This window comes from Hippocampus zosterae, chromosome 11 (genome assembly GCF_025434085.1).
Source record: "Hippocampus zosterae strain Florida chromosome 11, ASM2543408v3, whole genome shotgun sequence".
In the NCBI taxonomy this organism is placed as follows: Eukaryota; Metazoa; Chordata; class Actinopteri; order Syngnathiformes; family Syngnathidae; genus Hippocampus; species Hippocampus zosterae.
Window position 1 is genome coordinate 22,112,535 of NC_067461.1, and position 19,111 is coordinate 22,131,645.

At 43.3% G+C, this 19,111-nt stretch overlaps 1 protein-coding gene across 1 annotated transcript; it reads left to right on the forward strand.

Annotated features, from left to right (window-relative positions):
- The first annotated feature begins 10,762 nt into the window (after positions 1–10,762).
- Positions 10,763–13,584, forward strand: LOC127610718 (galactose-specific lectin nattectin-like). Its single transcript, XM_052081182.1, has 7 exons — positions 10,763–10,852; positions 11,039–11,098; positions 11,265–11,286; positions 11,735–11,820; positions 11,936–12,070; positions 12,973–13,084; positions 13,335–13,584. Exons 2-7 carry the CDS (start codon positions 11,039–11,041, stop codon positions 13,406–13,408), a joined length of 489 nt encoding a protein of 162 aa, XP_051937142.1. The 5' UTR covers positions 10,763–10,852; the 3' UTR covers positions 13,409–13,584.
- Positions 13,585–19,111: the final 5,527 nt, after the last annotated feature.

Sequence of the window (19,111 nt, forward strand, 5' to 3'; positions counted from 1 at the left end):
TTCTCACGTTTTTCGATCAATCATCACCCAGAAATCCATCAAAGTCCTCATCCTCTGTATCAGAAGCAGAGGACTGCACATCTCAGTTGTCATTGAATGCATCACATGCTAGTGTGAGTTGGTACGCATTGCCGAGCGGAAAGAAGGAGTAGCTACAGCAAAGTCAACATTTCTCTCGTGTGAAGCTTTCCCACATTTGAAAGTAAAGAACAGAGCGAAACATGGTGGCAGCGCGTGTGTGTGTGTAGAAAGAATTGAACAATTGTGCATCCATCAAAAACGCTGCGTTCCCTCTCGTTGTTGCGTATTGTGGCGTAACTCGCCAAGCGCTGCCTCTCACTCTTTGTAAAGTTGTGTTTGCCACCGATCATCCATTGTTCCCATGCCGTTCGCAACTTTACTTTGAACGCCTGGTTGATGCCAATGTCCAGCGGTTGGAGTTCTATAGTCAAGCCCCCGGGAATAACGGCAAGCTCAGAGTTCATTTGCTTGACTTGTTTTTTCACCGCTGCTGTGAGATGGGCACGCATGCCAAAAGCATAACCGGTGGCTTTAAGTTTGAACTGAGCTTCGTAGGCGTGTCTTTTTGTCGAATTTATTTTCAGGGGTTCTTAGAAACCAAAACCGGAGTTGTTTTGCAACAATGCACATTGCCACACTCTATACAAGTGTTGGTACTGGCTTGAGGCGTCCCTTTAGCGTCCACTTACACGCCCACCCTTCACCATTGGCGGACTAGCTTGCCTGTCCTCTCTCTCCCTCTCTCTCTCTCTCTCCCAAGCCATATATGTATATATACACGCCCACCCTTCCCTGATTGGCCGACTTCTTTCCCGCATGCCTGGCCACAGTCACTTCCGCCTTTTCTCTATATAAACAGCGTGTCGGCTGTCAGTCAGATTTTGGAACTCAGCGCATATAAAGGACGCTCCGCACCATAAGGCGTCCTGTCCATTTTGGAGAAAATTTAAGACTTTTAATGGCGCCTTATACTCGTGAAAATACGGTAGTCATGTGTAAATAATTTGGAGGGCAGTGTGTTCTTTTCTGAGTGATTATTGAGTTGTAAGCACCCGCTTTGAATTACACAGCTCTTTGAGTTTACCTCTACCCTGTTTATTTTATTTAAGCCCTCATATTTTTGCTCTTTTTTCTGTAAATGAATGCAGTGGTTCTTGACCTGGGTTCGATCGAACACGAGGGGACACGCCCGCTCGGCCATCACTGGCTGCAGTTGATCACATTGCATTGCTTGTCCAATCAGTGCTGTGGTAAATTTTGTTTGCTTATGAGTCAACGTGTCATATATATATATATATATATATATATATATATATATATATATATATATATATATATATATATATATATATATATATTCTCTGGGTATGATGCGATTGACGGGTGAAATCGAGATTCATCACGATGCATTGGTGGGTATCGGTAAAATCCGATTCAAGCGCCGTTTAGTTCATGTTAAACGTCACTTATCTGCCCTTTCCTAGGCGCAATGCATGCACCATCATTATTTTGTGTTGAATACGGACGGAAGCCGTGAGTCACAGACAGTGCAGGACAAACTAACAAAACATTATGGAGTTCACGCAAGCAGCAGCGAGGAAACTACTATAATTAATGCTTCCGCAACATTCAGATCTTATGTTTGGAAATACTACGGCTTTGAAAAGAAAGACGGAAAGCTTGCTAAAAGCTCTGTAATTTGCAGAGAATGTCGCACTATGACGCCATACAACGGCAGCACCACAAATATGCAGACCACTTAAAACGATGGCACCACACCACCGACAAGTTTCCCGCCCCCTCCACCGCCTCCCCGTCCAGTTCTTCGTTGGACACCGGAGAAACTATTGGCAAACCAGGTCAGATCAGAAAAAAATCGCCTCTTATTTTGGGGATCCCCTTGCAGCTCACTGTGACCGCGCAAGGAAAAACTATATATGGATGACTCTTTTGGACATTTCATTTTGACACTCAGTGAGAGTGGTCTGTGTACGCTACAATACACACAGCAGCTTTGAGGCTGTGACTGCCACATTGTTTCAATTGTATTTTTTTTCTGTCCTATGGAGATGGATATTTCATATAAGACACTCAGTGAGTAGTCTGTTTGTGTTTACACTTCAGCAACAGCTGTGAGTCTCAGGTGCCAAATTGTTTACATTTTCTTTGCACAAAATCCAATTGTGAAAGGGCTTAAATAAGTTGTTTTACACGTTCTACTGTTTATAAGGAATAAAGTGGTATACTTTTTGCAATACCATACTGAATTCCATCTTTAAACTTTTTTTCTTTGCGTATTTGCATCATGTTTAATTGCACAATATCACAACAAATTGCACTGTATCGTATCGGATCGCATTGATTTGAACTAAATGTGTATCGCGTCGTATCACATCGTGAAGACGGTGAGACGTATCGCATCGTGTCGCCAAAAAATTCCATGTATCGTTTAAGTATCGCATCGCCGGAAGTGCATCGAGATGTGTATCGAATCGTCCTCAGTGCTGACATTCACATCCCTAATATATACACGCACACATACACACACACCGGCTGGATATATCAGTTGGTAAGGCATCGGTTTGGCGTACGGGAGACGGTGGTTTGAATCCAGCTTGGGGCAAAAATGAGCACATAACACCATCCAGTGTGGGGCATTGGGCAAGTTCCTTCACGCTCACGCCTACCTAATACAATGATGAGAGACGATAAAACGAATGACATGCCGGCTCAGACGTCGCCCGGCCAAACAAGGTATGCGTCAGGTGCTCGGGAACCAGAGCACCTTGATGAAAAATGGGCTACTGGAACAAAGCGGAGATGGGCGAAATGCAATAACATGGCTCTGTTGGAATACTACTACACAAGCAACCCTAGTCAGAGGGTTTACATGCAGAGAATGTGGGCTAAATGGTTAATTCGAAACCCACAGTCACGGTTGACCACGAAACAACAAGTAGCTCAGTGTTCCAACATCCACAAACGGCAAGTGCTGTCACAACTTGAGATTGATGAGATTGATGAGGTACAACGCAGGTTCCATGGTGAAGGGCCCCAGGCTGCCAGATCGGAGGAGGAGGTCATACCAGAGATTGGGAGGCCAACCCCAATGAATGCAGATGATGAGATTGGGAGGCCAGCCCCAATGAATAAAATGCTGAGCGAGGCAGCAACTGACCTGAAATCTAAGATTATGGCGAGAATGAAAGCTGGGCAACCTAGAAGCCGATTACAACGGCTATGTGAAGTACCACCTGAAAGTCTCATGGAAAGTGTGAATGCAGCACTGAGGGCGATCCCCACCATAACGATCACGGAAAGCAATGAGCTGATATACGCTTCAGCATCAGTGATCCTTGAGATGCTTGGCTATAAGAGCAACCATGGAAGCCATGAGATACATTACCCACCATGGAAAAGACGGTTGGAGGCTAAGATCAAGGCAGCTCGGAAAGATGTGAGTCAATTGACGGAGGCCCAGAGAGGTGTGATGAAAAGGCCGATACCCGAGAGGTACATCCAGATGACCATACCCGAAGGACTCGAAACTGCCAAACAAAGGCTCCAAGCCTTGTCCAGCCGCCTAAAGCGGTACACGAAAGAGAATGAGGCCAGACGAATAAACAGGCTGTTCGCAACACAACCTGCGAAAGTGTACGCTCAGTGGCAGGGTCCTAACAACAGAGCTGACCCACCAAGACTGGAAACCGAAAGGTACTGGAAAGGCATACTGGAGAAGGAGGTTGCACATAACAGCAGTGCACAATGGCTGGTGATCCTGAGAGAAGAGCACAGCCACCTCCCTGAACAGAACCCAGTTATCATAACAGTGGCAGACATACAGGAAAGAGTCTCAGGTATGAAGAACTGGACAGCACCAGGCCCGGACATGGTCCACACCTACTGGCTAAAGAAACTCACAGCACTCCATGAGCGCCTAGCAGCACAAATGAACCAGCTGCTGAGGGATGGGACTCACCAAGGGTGGCTAACCGAAGGGCGAATGATACTGATAATGAAGGATCCCTCAAAGGGTGCAGTCCCATCCAACTATCGGCCAATAACCTGTCTCTCCACAACATGGAAGCTCATGTCAGGCATCATTGCGGCTAAGATAAGTGGACACATGGATCAATACATGAGCGAAGCACAGAAGGGCATTAGTATAGATACCAGAGGAGCCAAGCTTCAGCTCCTGGTTGACAGAACAGTCGCACAAGACTGCAGATCCCGACGTACCAACCTGTGCACAGCCTGGATTGATTACAAGAAAGCCTATGACTCGATGCCACATACATGGATCACTGAATGCTTGGAGATGCATAAGGTGAACAGGACCCTGAGAGCCTTCGTTGAGAGCTCGATGAGGATGTGGAAAACCACACTTGAAGCCAATGGCAAGCCACTTACCCAAGTGTCCATCAAACGTGGCATATACCAAGGTGACGCACTCTCCCCACTGCTGTTCTACATAGGACTGAACCCCCTAAGCCAAGTAATCACCAAGACAGGCTATGGATACCGCCTCAGAAATGAAGCTACGATAAGTCACCTCGTCTACATGGATGACATAAAGCTGTATGCTAAGAGCGAAAGGGACCTAGACTCCCTGATCCACACGACCAGGATCTACAGCAGCGACATCGGGATGTCATTCGGGCTTGAGAAATGTAGTCGGATGGTGACTAAGAGAGGAAAGGTAGTCCGCACTGAAGGGGTCTCACTCCCTGAAGGAACAATAGCAGACGTTGGGGACAGCTACAAGTACCTCGGTATACCACAAGCCAATGGCAACCTCGAACTGGCAACAAGGAAAGTGGCTACGGCCAATTACTTCCAGCGAGTAAGGCAAGTCCTAAGAAGCCAGCTCAATGGCAAGAATAAGACCCGGGCAATAAACAGCTATGCCCTGCTAGTGATCAGATACCCCACAGAATAATAAGGTGGCCAAAGGAAGAGATTCAGACCACGGACGTTAAGACCCGAAAGCTCCTAACCATGCATGGAGGGTTCCATCCCAAATCCAGCACCCTGCGACTGTACGCAAGCCGAAAGGAAGGAGGCCGGGGACTAGTGAGTGTAAGAGCCACTGTCCGGAATGAAACATCCAAGCTCCATGAATACAACAAGGAGAAGGCTACAACGGATGACGTACTCAGAGAATGTTTCAGACAATGGGGAACAGAGGATGAGGCGCTGGAAGAGGGACCATCATGGGAGGACAAGCCCCTACACGGGAAGTACCACCGGACCATAACTGAAGTGGCCGATCTCAAGAAGTCCTATCAGTGGCTAGAGAGGGCTGGCATGAAGGACAGCACAGCGGCACTCATCCTGGCTGCTCAGGAGCAGGCCCTGAGCACCAGAGCCATTGAGGCCCAGAAATACCACACCAGACAAGACCCAAGGTGTAGGTTGTGCAAAGAGGCACCTGAGACGATCCAACACATAACTGCAGGGTGTACGATGCTGGCAGGGAAAGCCTACATGGAACGCCATAACCAGGTGGCTGGCAAAGTCTACCGAAACATCTGTGCGGAGTATGGCCTGGAAACCCCAAGGTCAAAATGGGAAACACCTCTGAATGTGGTGGACAATGACAGAGCAAAGATTCTGTGGGACTTCCAGATCCAGACTGACAAGATGGTAATGGCGAACCAACCAGATATCGTGATCATAGAAAAAGGGCGAAGGAAAGCTGTTGTAGTGGATGTTGCGGTCCCAAGTGATGGAAACGTCAGAAAGAAGGAACGTGAGAAACTCGAGAAATACCAAGTGCTCAGAGAGGAGCTGGAGAGAGCCTGGAAGGTAAAGGTGACAGTCGTGCCTGTGGTGGTCGGAGCACTCGGGGCAGTGACCCCCAAACTAGATGAGTGGTTGCAACAGATCCCGGGAACAACATCGGGCATCTCAGTCCAGAAAAGTGCAGTTCTGGGAACAGCAAGGATACTGCGCAGAACCCTCAAGCTTCCTGGCCTCTGGTAGAGGACCCGAGCTGAATGAGGAACGGAGATGAGGATTTTAGGGGATATATATATATATATATATATATATATATATATATATATATATATATATATATATATATATATATATATATATATATATACAAATTAGAGCTGTTAGTTTAGCGCGTTATTATTGGCATTAATTTAAATTAATTTTAACGGGATTAAATTTTTTCTCGCGAGATTAACGCGGCACACGTCACAAGCGGATGTTACGTTGCTCTATAAATACACTAGAACAAAACAACAAGCGCGCTGCAGAAGTCCACGCCCATGTCTGTTTTGCCAGCCATGGCAGCGCGAGACACCGAAAACGGATACTTAAAGAGTTTATGAATGGAAAGTTTACTTTTAAAAAGTTGCCATATTGCTCCACTGACAAGACCAAAGTTATCTGTTCTTCTCTCTCTCTGTATCATACAGGTATACGATGTATGCCACTGACACGATTGTTACTTGTTTGGAACTATTTTGTGTGGAAGGTTACAGTGTTCTGCGTCCATATAAATAGAGCGGGTGGAGCTTCTCTCTGTTTGTCTGACAGTGGTAGCGACCTAGCAAAAATAAAACGTCTCCAGTGTTGTCATCGAACCAAGTGTAGTCATTCGAAATGAGGTCTACACAAAAACTGTAGAGAGACTTTCGCACAAGAAGGACCAACACAATCAACATAGCCTGACTGTGTTAGGGAGAGTGACCCCCCTCTTTCAGAATGGTTTGCCCTAGCAGCACGGGGGAAGTGCGTGCGCTTGTTTGTACGGCCGGCAGTTTTGAATACAGCGGCACATAACGAACCCTGGTGTCCGGTGTCTCGTTGTTCTTCAACAAAAATACAGAAACAGACTGCTGTGTTCAAAGCAAACTTGAGAAAAACGAAGTATGCAACCATTGTTTAAATCCACTATAGGCTGAGTACTAGTGTACCTTAGATGTGCACTTTATAATGTTATATTGCTCTGTTTTGATTTCATAAAAAAAAGCTGTTAAAGCAGCTGTTGTGTGATTATATACCGTTATTGTTGGACAGTAATATTGTGTGAGATATTATGTGTGAATAACTGCACCAGGTGAAAAATGTTCATGTAAAATTGAAAATCGAAATTGTTATTTCAGTAAATATTTGCATTTGGCACATAGAAAACTGATTCATGATTCCATATTGATGAGAGCATTAAAATGGAGAAAAAATAGGACAAAAAATGTAAAAGGAAATTCAGAAACGATTAACAATGTGTGAGTCATCACAGTTAATTTAAACAATTAATTTTTAGCTCATTTGAGTTAATTATGACAGTTGCATTTTTAATTAGATTACATATTTTATTCGTTTGACAGCTCTAATATATACATATATATATGTTTTGGTCATAGCAAAGTACCGCTTTTATTGTCTATAGAGGACAAAATACAAAGAAAAAAATAAGAACTATATGTATAGTGCTGATGCCACTGAAAATCTCGAGTGGGTGAAAGTAAAATAAATATTCAGGAATAATACTTTTACAATCTTTGTAAAATTGTATGTTGCGTTACTCAAACTCATTTGCTATGACTGCAGCACAAGGCACAACAAGTTGGTCTTGTGGGCACAGTGAAGCTGCAGTTGAAAGACACAATTGCCATCCCCGCTGGAAAGCAAATGCCTATTATGTGTCCCCACTGTTCAGGGCAAGCCTCTTCTTGGAGAACACCCCACAGACTCGAGTCTACCAGGCGGCTTCACATTTCTGTAACTATGTCATCACAAGTCCATGTCAGACCTCCTTTAAAATCCCAATTCTCCCGACTCATGAGTCTGCTCATAACATCACAGTTCCAACTCATTGAACACTGGCAGAATTCTCTATCACCTCGTTAACCTCCACCAGGGCTCAGCCAGAACATCACTTCTGCAGATTGGTTCGCAGCTGGTCAAGCGGATCCTGAAAATCTCCGGTTTGAGTTTGCCGATTCGCCTATGTTATGATCATATCAATGAATATTTCCAACAGAGAATGAGCAGGAATTGAAGCAAAGCGCACTGCAGGCTTAGTGCCTCAGTTTACCATTGTCGACTCGGGCAGTCGCTTGTGCACTTGACGTTGCTCTTTGTCTTATTTGATATTTGGTGATATTGTTTGGCCCCAGTGGCCCTTGTACATTCCATCCTGTAGACTTGGGCCCCCTGTCTCCTTATCTGAAATCAACGGTCTCAAACTTGGGCCTTAAACTGGACAGTGATTTCAAACTCGATCGGCAAATTGGTGCCGTTGTTAAATCAAGGTTCTTTCACCTTAGACAGCTGGCCAAAATAAAACCTCTCCTCTCACATGAACACTTTGAGACAGTAATTCATGCCTTTGTCACATCCCGGCTGGATTACTGCAATGCCCTGTACTTTGGAGTCAGCCAGTCCTCCATTAAGCGCCTTCAGCTGGTCCACAATGCCGCTGCTCGCCTCTTGACTGGTACTCGTAAGAGGGAGCATATAACTCCTACTCTGGCATCCCTTCACTGTCTCCCCATTCATTTTAGAGTTATTTTCAAGATCCTCCTCTTTGTTTTCAAATCTCTGAATAATCTCGCGCCACCTTACCTCTCTGAGCTCATCCGCCCCTACACACCTGCCCGGCGCCTCAGGTCTGTGGACCAGTCTTTGTTAGAAGTACCAAGAACTAAACTGAGGCTCAGAGGGGATCGAGCCTTTTCTGTTGCTGGTCCCTCTCTCTGGAATGACCTCCCACTGAACATTCGGCAAGCCTCCTCGCTGCCCATCTTTAAAGCCCTCCTCAAAACTCACTTGTATTCTTTGGCGTTCGACTCAGCATGACTTAGATTTGTTCTTTATTTTACTGCTTGGTGCATTCTACCGCCTTTATTACTGATTCGTCTTACTGTTTATTGTGTATGTTAAATCGCTCCATGTACAGCACTTTGTATGCAGCGATGGCTGTTTGAAAGTGCTCTATAAATACTGTTGACTTGACTTGACTTGACTTATTTCTTGCCAAATAACAATATTTTATCAAACATATCCTGATGTTCAGCAATGTATGCAATGTCTGAAGAGAGAAGTGACTTAAAAACGTACAGTGGAGTCTGGTATGTATGGTGCTACAGTCAGCAGGAGGCAGTGTTGCGCTCCATTGGTACAATGCGTCGAAGAAGAAGCCCATCGATAACCATGAGAGCAGTGATTCCCAACCAGTGCCGCGGGAATTTATCGAATTTCACATAATTGGTGAGAAAATTATTCATAACAACATTCATTCATTCATTCATCTTCCGTACCGCTTGATCCTCACTAGGGTCGCGGGGGGTGCTGGAGCCCATCCCAGCCGTCTCCGGGCAGTAGGCGGGGGACACCCTGAATCGGTTGCCAGCCAATCGCAGGGCACACATAGACGAACAACCATCCATGCTCACACTCACACCTAGGGACAATTTAGAGTGTTCAATCAGCCTACCATGCATATTTTTTTGGGAATGTGGGAGGAAACTGGAGCACCCGGAGAAAACCCACGCAGGCCCGGGGAGAACATGCAAACTCCACACAGGGAGGCCGGAGCTGGAATCGAACCCGGTACCTCTGCACTGTGAAGCCGACGTGCTAACCACTGGACTACCAGGCCGCCTTCATAAAAACAATTGATGCATTTTTGTCCATCTATCTCTGCTCGCAAATTTTTGTTACAGAAAGAACAAATATATGATTGTTTGGTAGATGTCAAAAAGTAGGAAATTGACATATGCATGCTCTTTTTGTGACAATTTTGTTTGGTGTTGTGCTGTGCAATTTTAATCTTTAATCTTAAAATATGTGCCGTGTGGTCCACTGGATACAAATAAACATTGTAGCAATATTTATTTTATTATTTTGTCTTTGTTAGCATATTTGGCATTGGAGAAATCAAGTAAAAAAGTAAAGAGTATTCAAGTTACCTTGCTTTCATATTATGGTACTTGGATTACACAACCAACTACTTTTTTTTAAACCGATAACGAATAACTGTTGCGGGATACATTTATAAGTAACACTCCCAAAGCTGCCAATCTGGTACTTGTACAAGTAGTGAGATGTTTGCGGCATAAGTCACGTTTCCGTACAGCAACAGCAAAATAAAGTTGTAACTCCTTGTGGCGACTTACTTCTTTGACTATATGTTGTCATTCTTATAGGTCGAAATTATTTCTCTCCCCACAAATGTAATTTTGCTTCAACTACAATTTTCCACACCAAGAATAAATTTATTTTTCACATGTACAAGTTATCAATCATTTCTACAGCTATAAAATTGTCTATATTTTTGAGAAATTTGTTTTTTGCATAAAGGTACAAAATTATTTCCGACGCCTACAAATAATTTTTGCTACAGATAGAAATTTCTTACATCTCCTTGGTCAAGTTACATTTGGACCAAATTTACCTCTATGCTCATACCAAAACAATTACGAATGTAGAAATGACTCATGTGCTAACTTCTCAATCCGGGAATGACTGTTCTCTATTGTTAAGTGTGTATGGTTGTAACTAAAAAAAGGTTTTTGCTAATTGCGATGAATTCTCACATTTAGTTTGCCTGCATGTTTTATGTGAGGTGTGCGTTGAAGATGTACCCATTCAATTACAGTAATTAACCAAAACAATTCCCCTGAGACATGCCTTCGTTTTGTGGGTGTATAATGAAGCCAATTATGAAGACTCATTTCAGCATGCGTCATCATAATGAGGTAATGAATGTTGTCAGTGTTGTGCTTATTGAAAAGCTGCTTCTTTGCTGTCCTCAATTGCTCACCACACCTAACATCATCCAAACCCTAACATCAGCTTCACAACAGCAAAGGTAATGCTTCATCACACTTTTCGATGTCATCCAATGTACAATGTCTTGTACATTGTGATACTTTTATCAGCACAAAATCTTAAACTGAAGTCTAAATTCAACTGAACAGTAATTATTAAACATTAAATGTGAATACAAATGGACATCCGACATTGTAATGGTTTGTTTTTCCCCCTCATTAAACAGATGGCATTTGCGCTTCACTTGTTACTGTCGTGTGTCATCAGTGGACTGTTCTCTGGAACTGTAAGTACAACAATCTAAAATTTCAACCACTCAAGGGTTTGAGCAGAAGTTTTCTTAAATGAACTTATTTTAATATGAATGAGTCCAATTCCTACTGTATTTGACTACATCAGCTGTTGTGTTTGACACGATAAAAGGTTTATCGTCATTTTATTCTTTCTAACAGTGGGCTTTTGTCTTCGACAGAGGTTAGTGACTGTCTTGCATACTACATGTTTGAATTTATGATTATTCTGAACTGTGAGACTTGGCACTCTTGACTGACAACTAGTCAATCACACAGCTAACCTTTGGAGACATACAACTATACATGCTTACATTCATCAACATGGATTATTAAGAAACTCTGATTAAGGTAAAAAGGTGAGTGAAAAATGAAAGAACATGCAATGGAAGCCGGGGAACACCAAACCAGAGCGGATCCCGGATGCAGGCTGTGACATGATGTACCTGAGACAATATGGTATGTCACAGCTGTGTATTTACACTTCGGGAGGAAGCCAGAGCGCCCAGAGAAAAACGTGCGACTACAGAAAAGACATCAATCGAAATTCAAATGTGCAAACCTTCTTTCTGTTAGGGACCAACTCCTAATCGAGTCTTTTGGTCACATCTTTGTTGTTGTATATGTTGCAGACAACTATTGCCCTCCAGGCTGGACTCGGTTGGACAACCGCTGTTTAATCTTTCAGAATGAAGAGTTAAATTTTGCTCTTGCCGAGGTATGGTGTTTGTGACGCACCACACGTCAGTGGTCTTTTGAAAAATACAATTCGTGTATTTTGCGCCTCTTGCCTTTGTGATTTACTTTTTTAACTCCTGTTTTCCTCCCACTAGACTGTATGCAACATGCTTGGTGGAAACCTGGTTTCCATTCACAGTGATCTGGAAAATCAAGTCGTCCGACAACTGATTCTGGCAGGGGCCGGATCTTTTCAGCTTTCTTGGATTGGACTACATGACCGGGTCGAGGTACAATCCATGAATTTTCATATTTATACATATATTTAGCCAGACAGTGGCTGTTTATTGGGGATCAATCAAACTCACGATTTATCACTCATTATACCTGCATTTTCAGCCTCAGTGTACCTTTATTTTCAGTGATTTGCTCAAAACATCCACCATTACACTCATATTCTATTCCGCTTATCCTCCTTACAAGAGTCATGCTGGAGCCCACTCCGGCTGTCTTCGGGCAGTAGTCAGGGTACACCCTGAACTGGTTGTCAGCCAATCGCAGGGCCCACAGACCAACAACCTTCCGCGCTCACAATCACACCTGTGCACAATTTGTACTGTGAGATGGATATGGTAACCAGATGACCACCTTGCTCACAACATTACATTCATATCGCCAAGGATATTGATACTTGGGTCATTCAAACAAATTGACACGATGGATTTTCCCCCTGCAGGAGTGTCAAGCTCATTCTTGTTGTGAGCCACATCATACCCTCTGAGGTTCATTATGGCTGTAAAGCCAAAATAAATGTATGATCACCCCATATTATCACATATACTCCATAAATTGCCCGAGGCAACTGCAGGGTTGCACAATTGCTTGCCCTGTGGCTGTATCGCCGTTCTTACCTCGAGCTTAACATTTATTAAATATTTACAGATAGGACATAAAGTTGGTCAATTATTCAGTCTTTCATTCCTGAGCCACTATAATGTCTTTATCTTTTCTTCTCTGTTGATTTTTTTCCCACCCTTACAATGGCAAAAGATAGAATTAAACATCACAGCCTGGAGCCTGTTACAGTGTATGATTCAAATTGTTCGAGAGAAGTGAATGGACATTTGGTGAAAATCCTTTGGCTTTATCTTAGGGTCAACAGTATTACAAAAAAAGTGACTTTGTCTTTCAGGAAGGAGCTTTTTTATGGACCGATGGTTCAAATTTTGATTTCGATGACTGGGGTCCTGGCAGGCCAAGAACAACGGATACAAATACAGACTGTACACAGATCAACTTTCAAGGTATGAATGCAGTTTCACTATCCTTAATTATTGTCAAATGATTAATGAAATACAGGATGTCATCTATCCGCTCATCTTTTTATCTTTGATTTTGGAATATGATGAGTAGTTCTGAGTTCTGTTGATATTTGATTTAAATCATCTTCTCATGTGTTGTAAACCTGAATTGCAAAGTCGTTGATGAATATGAAATAATGACAAAGCAAATCCACAACAATCCAGCAACATGTTCATTGATGGATTCTCACAGGTGAATTCTGGAGTGATCAACGGTGTGGTCGTCAACGATCTTTTGTTTGTGCCAAGGACTTGAAGAACTTCTAAGACAATCAGGACCCCCCCTTCATCATTGTTCCTTTGCAACATGCTTTTCACTGTCACAAAGAATCTTGGTGGCCAACAATCAGTTGTTAAAAATTGCTCCTTTACAAAGTAAAAAACACTGGTACAACCAACTTGGACACTCAAACCATATCCGACGAATAAATCAATCTCTTTGAGCAGGTGTTTGTGTGTATTTGCTCTTTTCTTCAGTCATTTAAAAAGTGACATTGTAAAGTCAGTAGCAGCTAGAATTTAAGATGGGCTCTCTAATTTGCATACATTCCTGTTGCACATACATATCCTAGACTCTTTCGTCGAGACTCATTTACTGTCACTTTCATCCACATAAATTGAGGTACAGTCAAACCTCGGTTTTCGAACGTCTCGGTTCTCGACCAATTCCGTTTTCGACCGAATATTTTGAGTTTTTTTTATGCCTCAGATGACGAACAAATTTCGGTTCTCGAACAGACTGAGTGCATTGAATGCACCACTTGACTCCTCTCGCCTTCCTTACATGAGGAAATGACGCGGAGGAAGTGACGCTTTCTCGTGTCGCTTTCCATTGTGAGCAGACGTGTTCAATAATTTTTTTATTTTTTTTTTAAAGAGTGTGGTTTCGGTTTTTGAACAATTTCGGTTTTCGAACAACCTTCTGGAACGGATTATGGACGAAAAAAGAGGTTAGACTGAATAAGGAAAATATTGTGATTTATGCTGCAGGAGTATGATAGTGGGGAAAAAAATAATTGGAGTAATATGAACCAAATACGGATCAAATGATCATGTGTATTACCTGTGCTTTGCACAATGTGGTACTTTCCCTAAAGCGTATCGAAGAAACGAGAAACAAAGAGTGCACAGTTGTAGACCTGGAAGGGCCCACAGGGGTTTGACCACTTTGGTGAAGTTTGTAATGCGCAGACTCATTGCTCTTAAAGCAATTTTTAAGCCCTGTGATGAAATTAACGATTTTGTTTTTTTTTTTTTTTGGTCAAACGGCCCCAGGAGTGTCTCTTGATGGACATAAAGAAGTGTAAGCTTATATTATTAATGATCATTTTATGTCTGAGCATCATATTATTTCACTTTAAGATTCCCTAAATTGCATGGAAGTGATTTTAGTTGCAAAGAGTGTGTTCTCGAACGTGCTGTGGTGCAGACATCTTTTTTTTCTTTTCAAAAAAACTGTATTCAAAGGATTCCATCTCTTTTGCCATTTGTAAAGTTAGTTGCAGAAGCAACAGGTACAGAAAGCCACTAGCATGTTAGACCAAGTTAAACCGAGCGACAATTCAACAGCCCAGTATTAGACTGGCTAGTTCACTGTCAAACACCTGGCCAGTCAGACTGAATTTAGAGGCAACAGAGGGTTGTCTTATAGAGGTGGCATGGGACGATGGGGGAAGCCCATGTTTGGAGGAGCAGCCCACAATGATCGACTTTACAGTCAGCCTTGGTGGCTGCTAACATGGCTCCTCCCTCTTGCCTGCTTTTTGGGGTCCACCAACACCTCGCAACTTGACAATAAATATGTTAACTAAATAAATAAACAAATAGCAACAACAGACAACCAAGGCAATGATAATTTTACAGTTTACCGCCAGCGAGTCCCAGGGACTCACTGATCAGAAAAGTATGAGTCCCATTGTGCATTTAGAGAGTCTGAAATTTTGAATTATGAAAAGGTCTACTTATTCAATTGCATATGATAATAACACAAACAACAACATACACATAAAATTATAAACAAATGCTGCAAAAATTTAAATAATTCAGTAGCAGGCCTGAGGATTTCGGAAATTCACGGTAACCGTTTTTCGGTGACGTCGGATTACCCAATGGGAAACCACGGTAACTAATTTTGGGTTCCGTAAACGTTCATCTTGGGAACCCATTTTTCTATTTTGACTGATATTCATAATCAAGAATTCTGATACTCAAAAGTATAATGTTTCAATTGTAAATGTTTGAAAACTATCCATTAACAATAAACATTACATCAGCAGGTGTGTACTCCAGGTTTATTCAACTAAATAAGTGGATCAAAATATGTTGTACTATACTCATGGGGCATCATGAATACAGCATACCACAAAATCTGAGTCTTTTTTCCAATCTCACACTGCAAAGATTAATTTACTGGTAATCATTAATACAGGTACGTATTGATGTGGCTTGGCATCGTCTTCCCAAGACAATGCATGTGTAATCTACTATCAATTTGACGAAAGAATCTAACACACATCATCATAAATTCTACCAACAGGTAACATTAGCATTACTACACCTTGTGACGAATGTTTTATTCTTAATGTTACCATGCTACAACCAGTAAATTATAGAATAACCAAGACTGTTTCATCATATTTTTCATAGCGATTAGTTTATAGATCTAATGACCAACTAGCCTCGTAATCGTGCCTTGCGTCGTGTCTCGCTCTCGTGTACTGCGCATATGTCACAGGTGAGTTTAATGATACGCCCTTCGGACGATTCATACGAAAAATCAGACTGGCATTCCCATTTCTTAAATGTTGTAATTAGTAGAGTTTTTTCGCCGCCATCTCAAACCCTCATCCGCGGGTTTCCACAGTTTGCGCAATAAAATAGCAACCCACATATTGTTATCTGTTCCGCCCCGACCCCTCCAACACTGAAAACATAACAAAACGCAAGTAAATTAGAAAAAACACACTCACACTCGCACACTACACCACAAACACACATACAGGCACAGTGAAATCACGTTGATCACACCGGAGAGATTCGATCGCGTACAGTCAATTCGTGCGCGGTGACTTTTATGGTTCAATGATTTTCCGGTACCGTCAAAATGACACCACGGAAACGACGCTACCGGTAACGACAGTTACCGTGAAATCCTCAGGTCTGCTGTAGGTTTTTTGTTTGTTTGTTTGTTTGTTTGTTTGTTTGTTTGTTTGTTTGTTTTGACTGAGAAATTTTCTTACGTCCCAAAACCGCACATTATTTGGAACTGTGCGTCCCACGGGAAAATTATGCGTCTAGGACGCGGGACGCAGAGGTAACGAGATGGTTGCCAAGGGCACTTCTGATTATTGCATCTTCATAGTGACTTGTTTTAAGTGCAATAATCGGTTGTCAGATGCTGGGGGAGGGACACCGATTGTGGCAGCAGTCAGGGGTAGATGGGGCTGGGGCCAGGGGGGGAGAGAACATGGAGGGAGTTTAGTCTCCTGACCGCCTGGTGGAATAAACTGTTGTTGAGCCTGGTGGTTTTAGCAGGGAGACATCACAGTCTTCTCCCCCACGGCACCAGGTCGAAGAGGCTGTGAGACGGGTGGGAGGGGTCACTTGTGATCTGGGTGGCTTGGCGGGTCAGATGAGAGTTGTAAGTGGCCGCGAGTGGAGTAAGAGAGACACCAATGATCTTCTCAGCTGCTTTCACAATGTGATGCAGATTCTTTTGGCAGGACAAGCGCCGTACCATACGGTGATGCAGCTGGTCAAGATGCTGTCAATGGTGCTTCTATAGAATGTCTGCATCATGGGGGGCGGGGCTCTTGCTCTCCTCAGTTTGCGGAGGAAGTACAGGCGCTGGTGGGCTTTTTTGGCCAGTGTGGTAATATTTAGGCTCCAGGTCAGATCTTCAGAGATGTGCACACCAAGGAACTTGGTGCTACTCACTCTCTCCTCTGCGGCACCGTCGATGGTCAGCAGAGCATGCTGAGTGTGCTTTCTTCTGAAGTCCACAACAATTTCCTACGTTTTTTTCCACATTCAGGTGGAGATTGTTGTCCTTGCACCACAAGGCCAGCCTGTTCACCTCACTCCTGTCGATCGTCTCATCGTTGTTGTTGATGAGACCCACCACAGGCGTGTCATCTGCAAACTTAATGAAGAGGTTGGAGCAGGATGAGGGAGTGCAGTCGTGGGTCAGAAGAGTGAAGAGGAGGGGGCTCAGCACACATCCTTGGGGGGCCCCCATGTTCATCATGATGGTGCTGGAGGTATTTCTGACTACCCGAACTATCTGTTGCCTCCCCGTCAAAAAGTCCAGCAGCCAGTTACACATAGAGGTGTTGAGCCTCAGGAGGTACAGTTTGTGGATGAGCCGCTGTGGGATGATGATATTGAATGCTGAGCTGAAGTCGATGAGCATTCTGACGTGTGAGTCTTCGGTCTCCAGGTGGGTGAGGGCTGAGTGGAGGGCAATGGAGATGGTGTCTCAGTCGATCGATTAGGCCGATATGCGAACTGGTAAGGGTCCAGGGTGTGTGTGTGGGGGGGGGGGGGGGGGGGGGGGGGGGGGGGGGTTCGGGACCAGGATGATGGTGGTGGTTGTGGGGACAACAGCCTAGCTCAGTGAGGTCTTGAAGATGTCGGTCAAGATTTCTATGAGCTACTCAGCACGGTCTGTCAGGACACGACCAGGGATGTTGTCAGGGCCTGCCGCTTTCGGTGCATTTGTCCCTCTGATGGATCGTCTCACACTATCCCGTCAGCACCTGGTCACCAGGAGGAAGTGGAGTCGTCTGTGCTGGGGTGTTGTTGTTCACCCCAAATTGAACAGATTCATCCACGAGTCATGTGTGCCTGGTAACCCCAATCCATCATGTGTGTTTTGGGACCACTGTCTTTCGTTTAGCGCAGGGGTCCGCAACCCAAAATGTTGAAAGAGCCATATAGGACCAAGCCCCCCCCCCCAAAAAAAACAAATATGTCTGGATCCGCAAAAAAAATAAAAGCCTTCTATAAAACTTACAATGAAGGAAAAACATGCTGTATGTATGGAGGAGACTGGACTGCCTCAGAAGTGTTTGTTATTCATTCCTTAGTTGTGTGTTCACAAATGCCCCCATATAATTTATTTTGTGATTTCCTCACTTGATTTTCTGTTTTGGTGCATTATTTTCGCTTTTCTTAGTGTCATTGAAGTGATCATTAATTTCTGTTTTTCAGAGGCTGTCTTTGGACGCCTCTCGAGTCAAACAAGAGGAGAGAAGGCACAGAGTCGGACGCAGACGTGTCTGTGCTTGTCGAGAGATCTATATCTATATGAGCTATATTAGCCTCCTATCAAAATGACAATCAAAGTTTGCTACAATTACCCGATGAGCCTTCATGATTACTGTATTTTCCGCAGTAAAAGGCACACTGGATTATGAGGCGTACCTACAATGAATGGTCTATTTTGTATTTTTTTTCATATCTTGGACACACTGAATTATGAGGCGCAATCTACAATGCATCCACTAGATGGCGCTACGATCCTTCCGTTCGACTCGAGAGGCGTTCATGACCACCTTAGAAAAAACGTAAATTTATGATTCCTTCAATGAAACTACGAAAATTGAAAATAATGCATCAAAACAGAAAATCAAGCGAGGAAATCACAAGATAAATTCTGTACCCTGCCTACAGAATTTATTTTGGAATTTCCTTGAGCGCAGCTCCAACAGAACGATCAGATGTCAGTAAAATGTAGGAGACTGGACTGTCTCAAAAGTGTTTATTATTTATTCCTTTGTTGTGTACTGTAGTCACAAACGAGGAAATGCCAAAATAAATTCTGTAGGGGTGGCTATAGAATTAATTTTTTGATTTCCTCACTCGATTTTCTGTTTTGATGCATTATTTTCCATTTTCGTAGTTTCATTGAAGGAATCGTTAATTTACGTTTTACATTTTACTGAGGCGGTCATGAACGTCTCTCGAGTC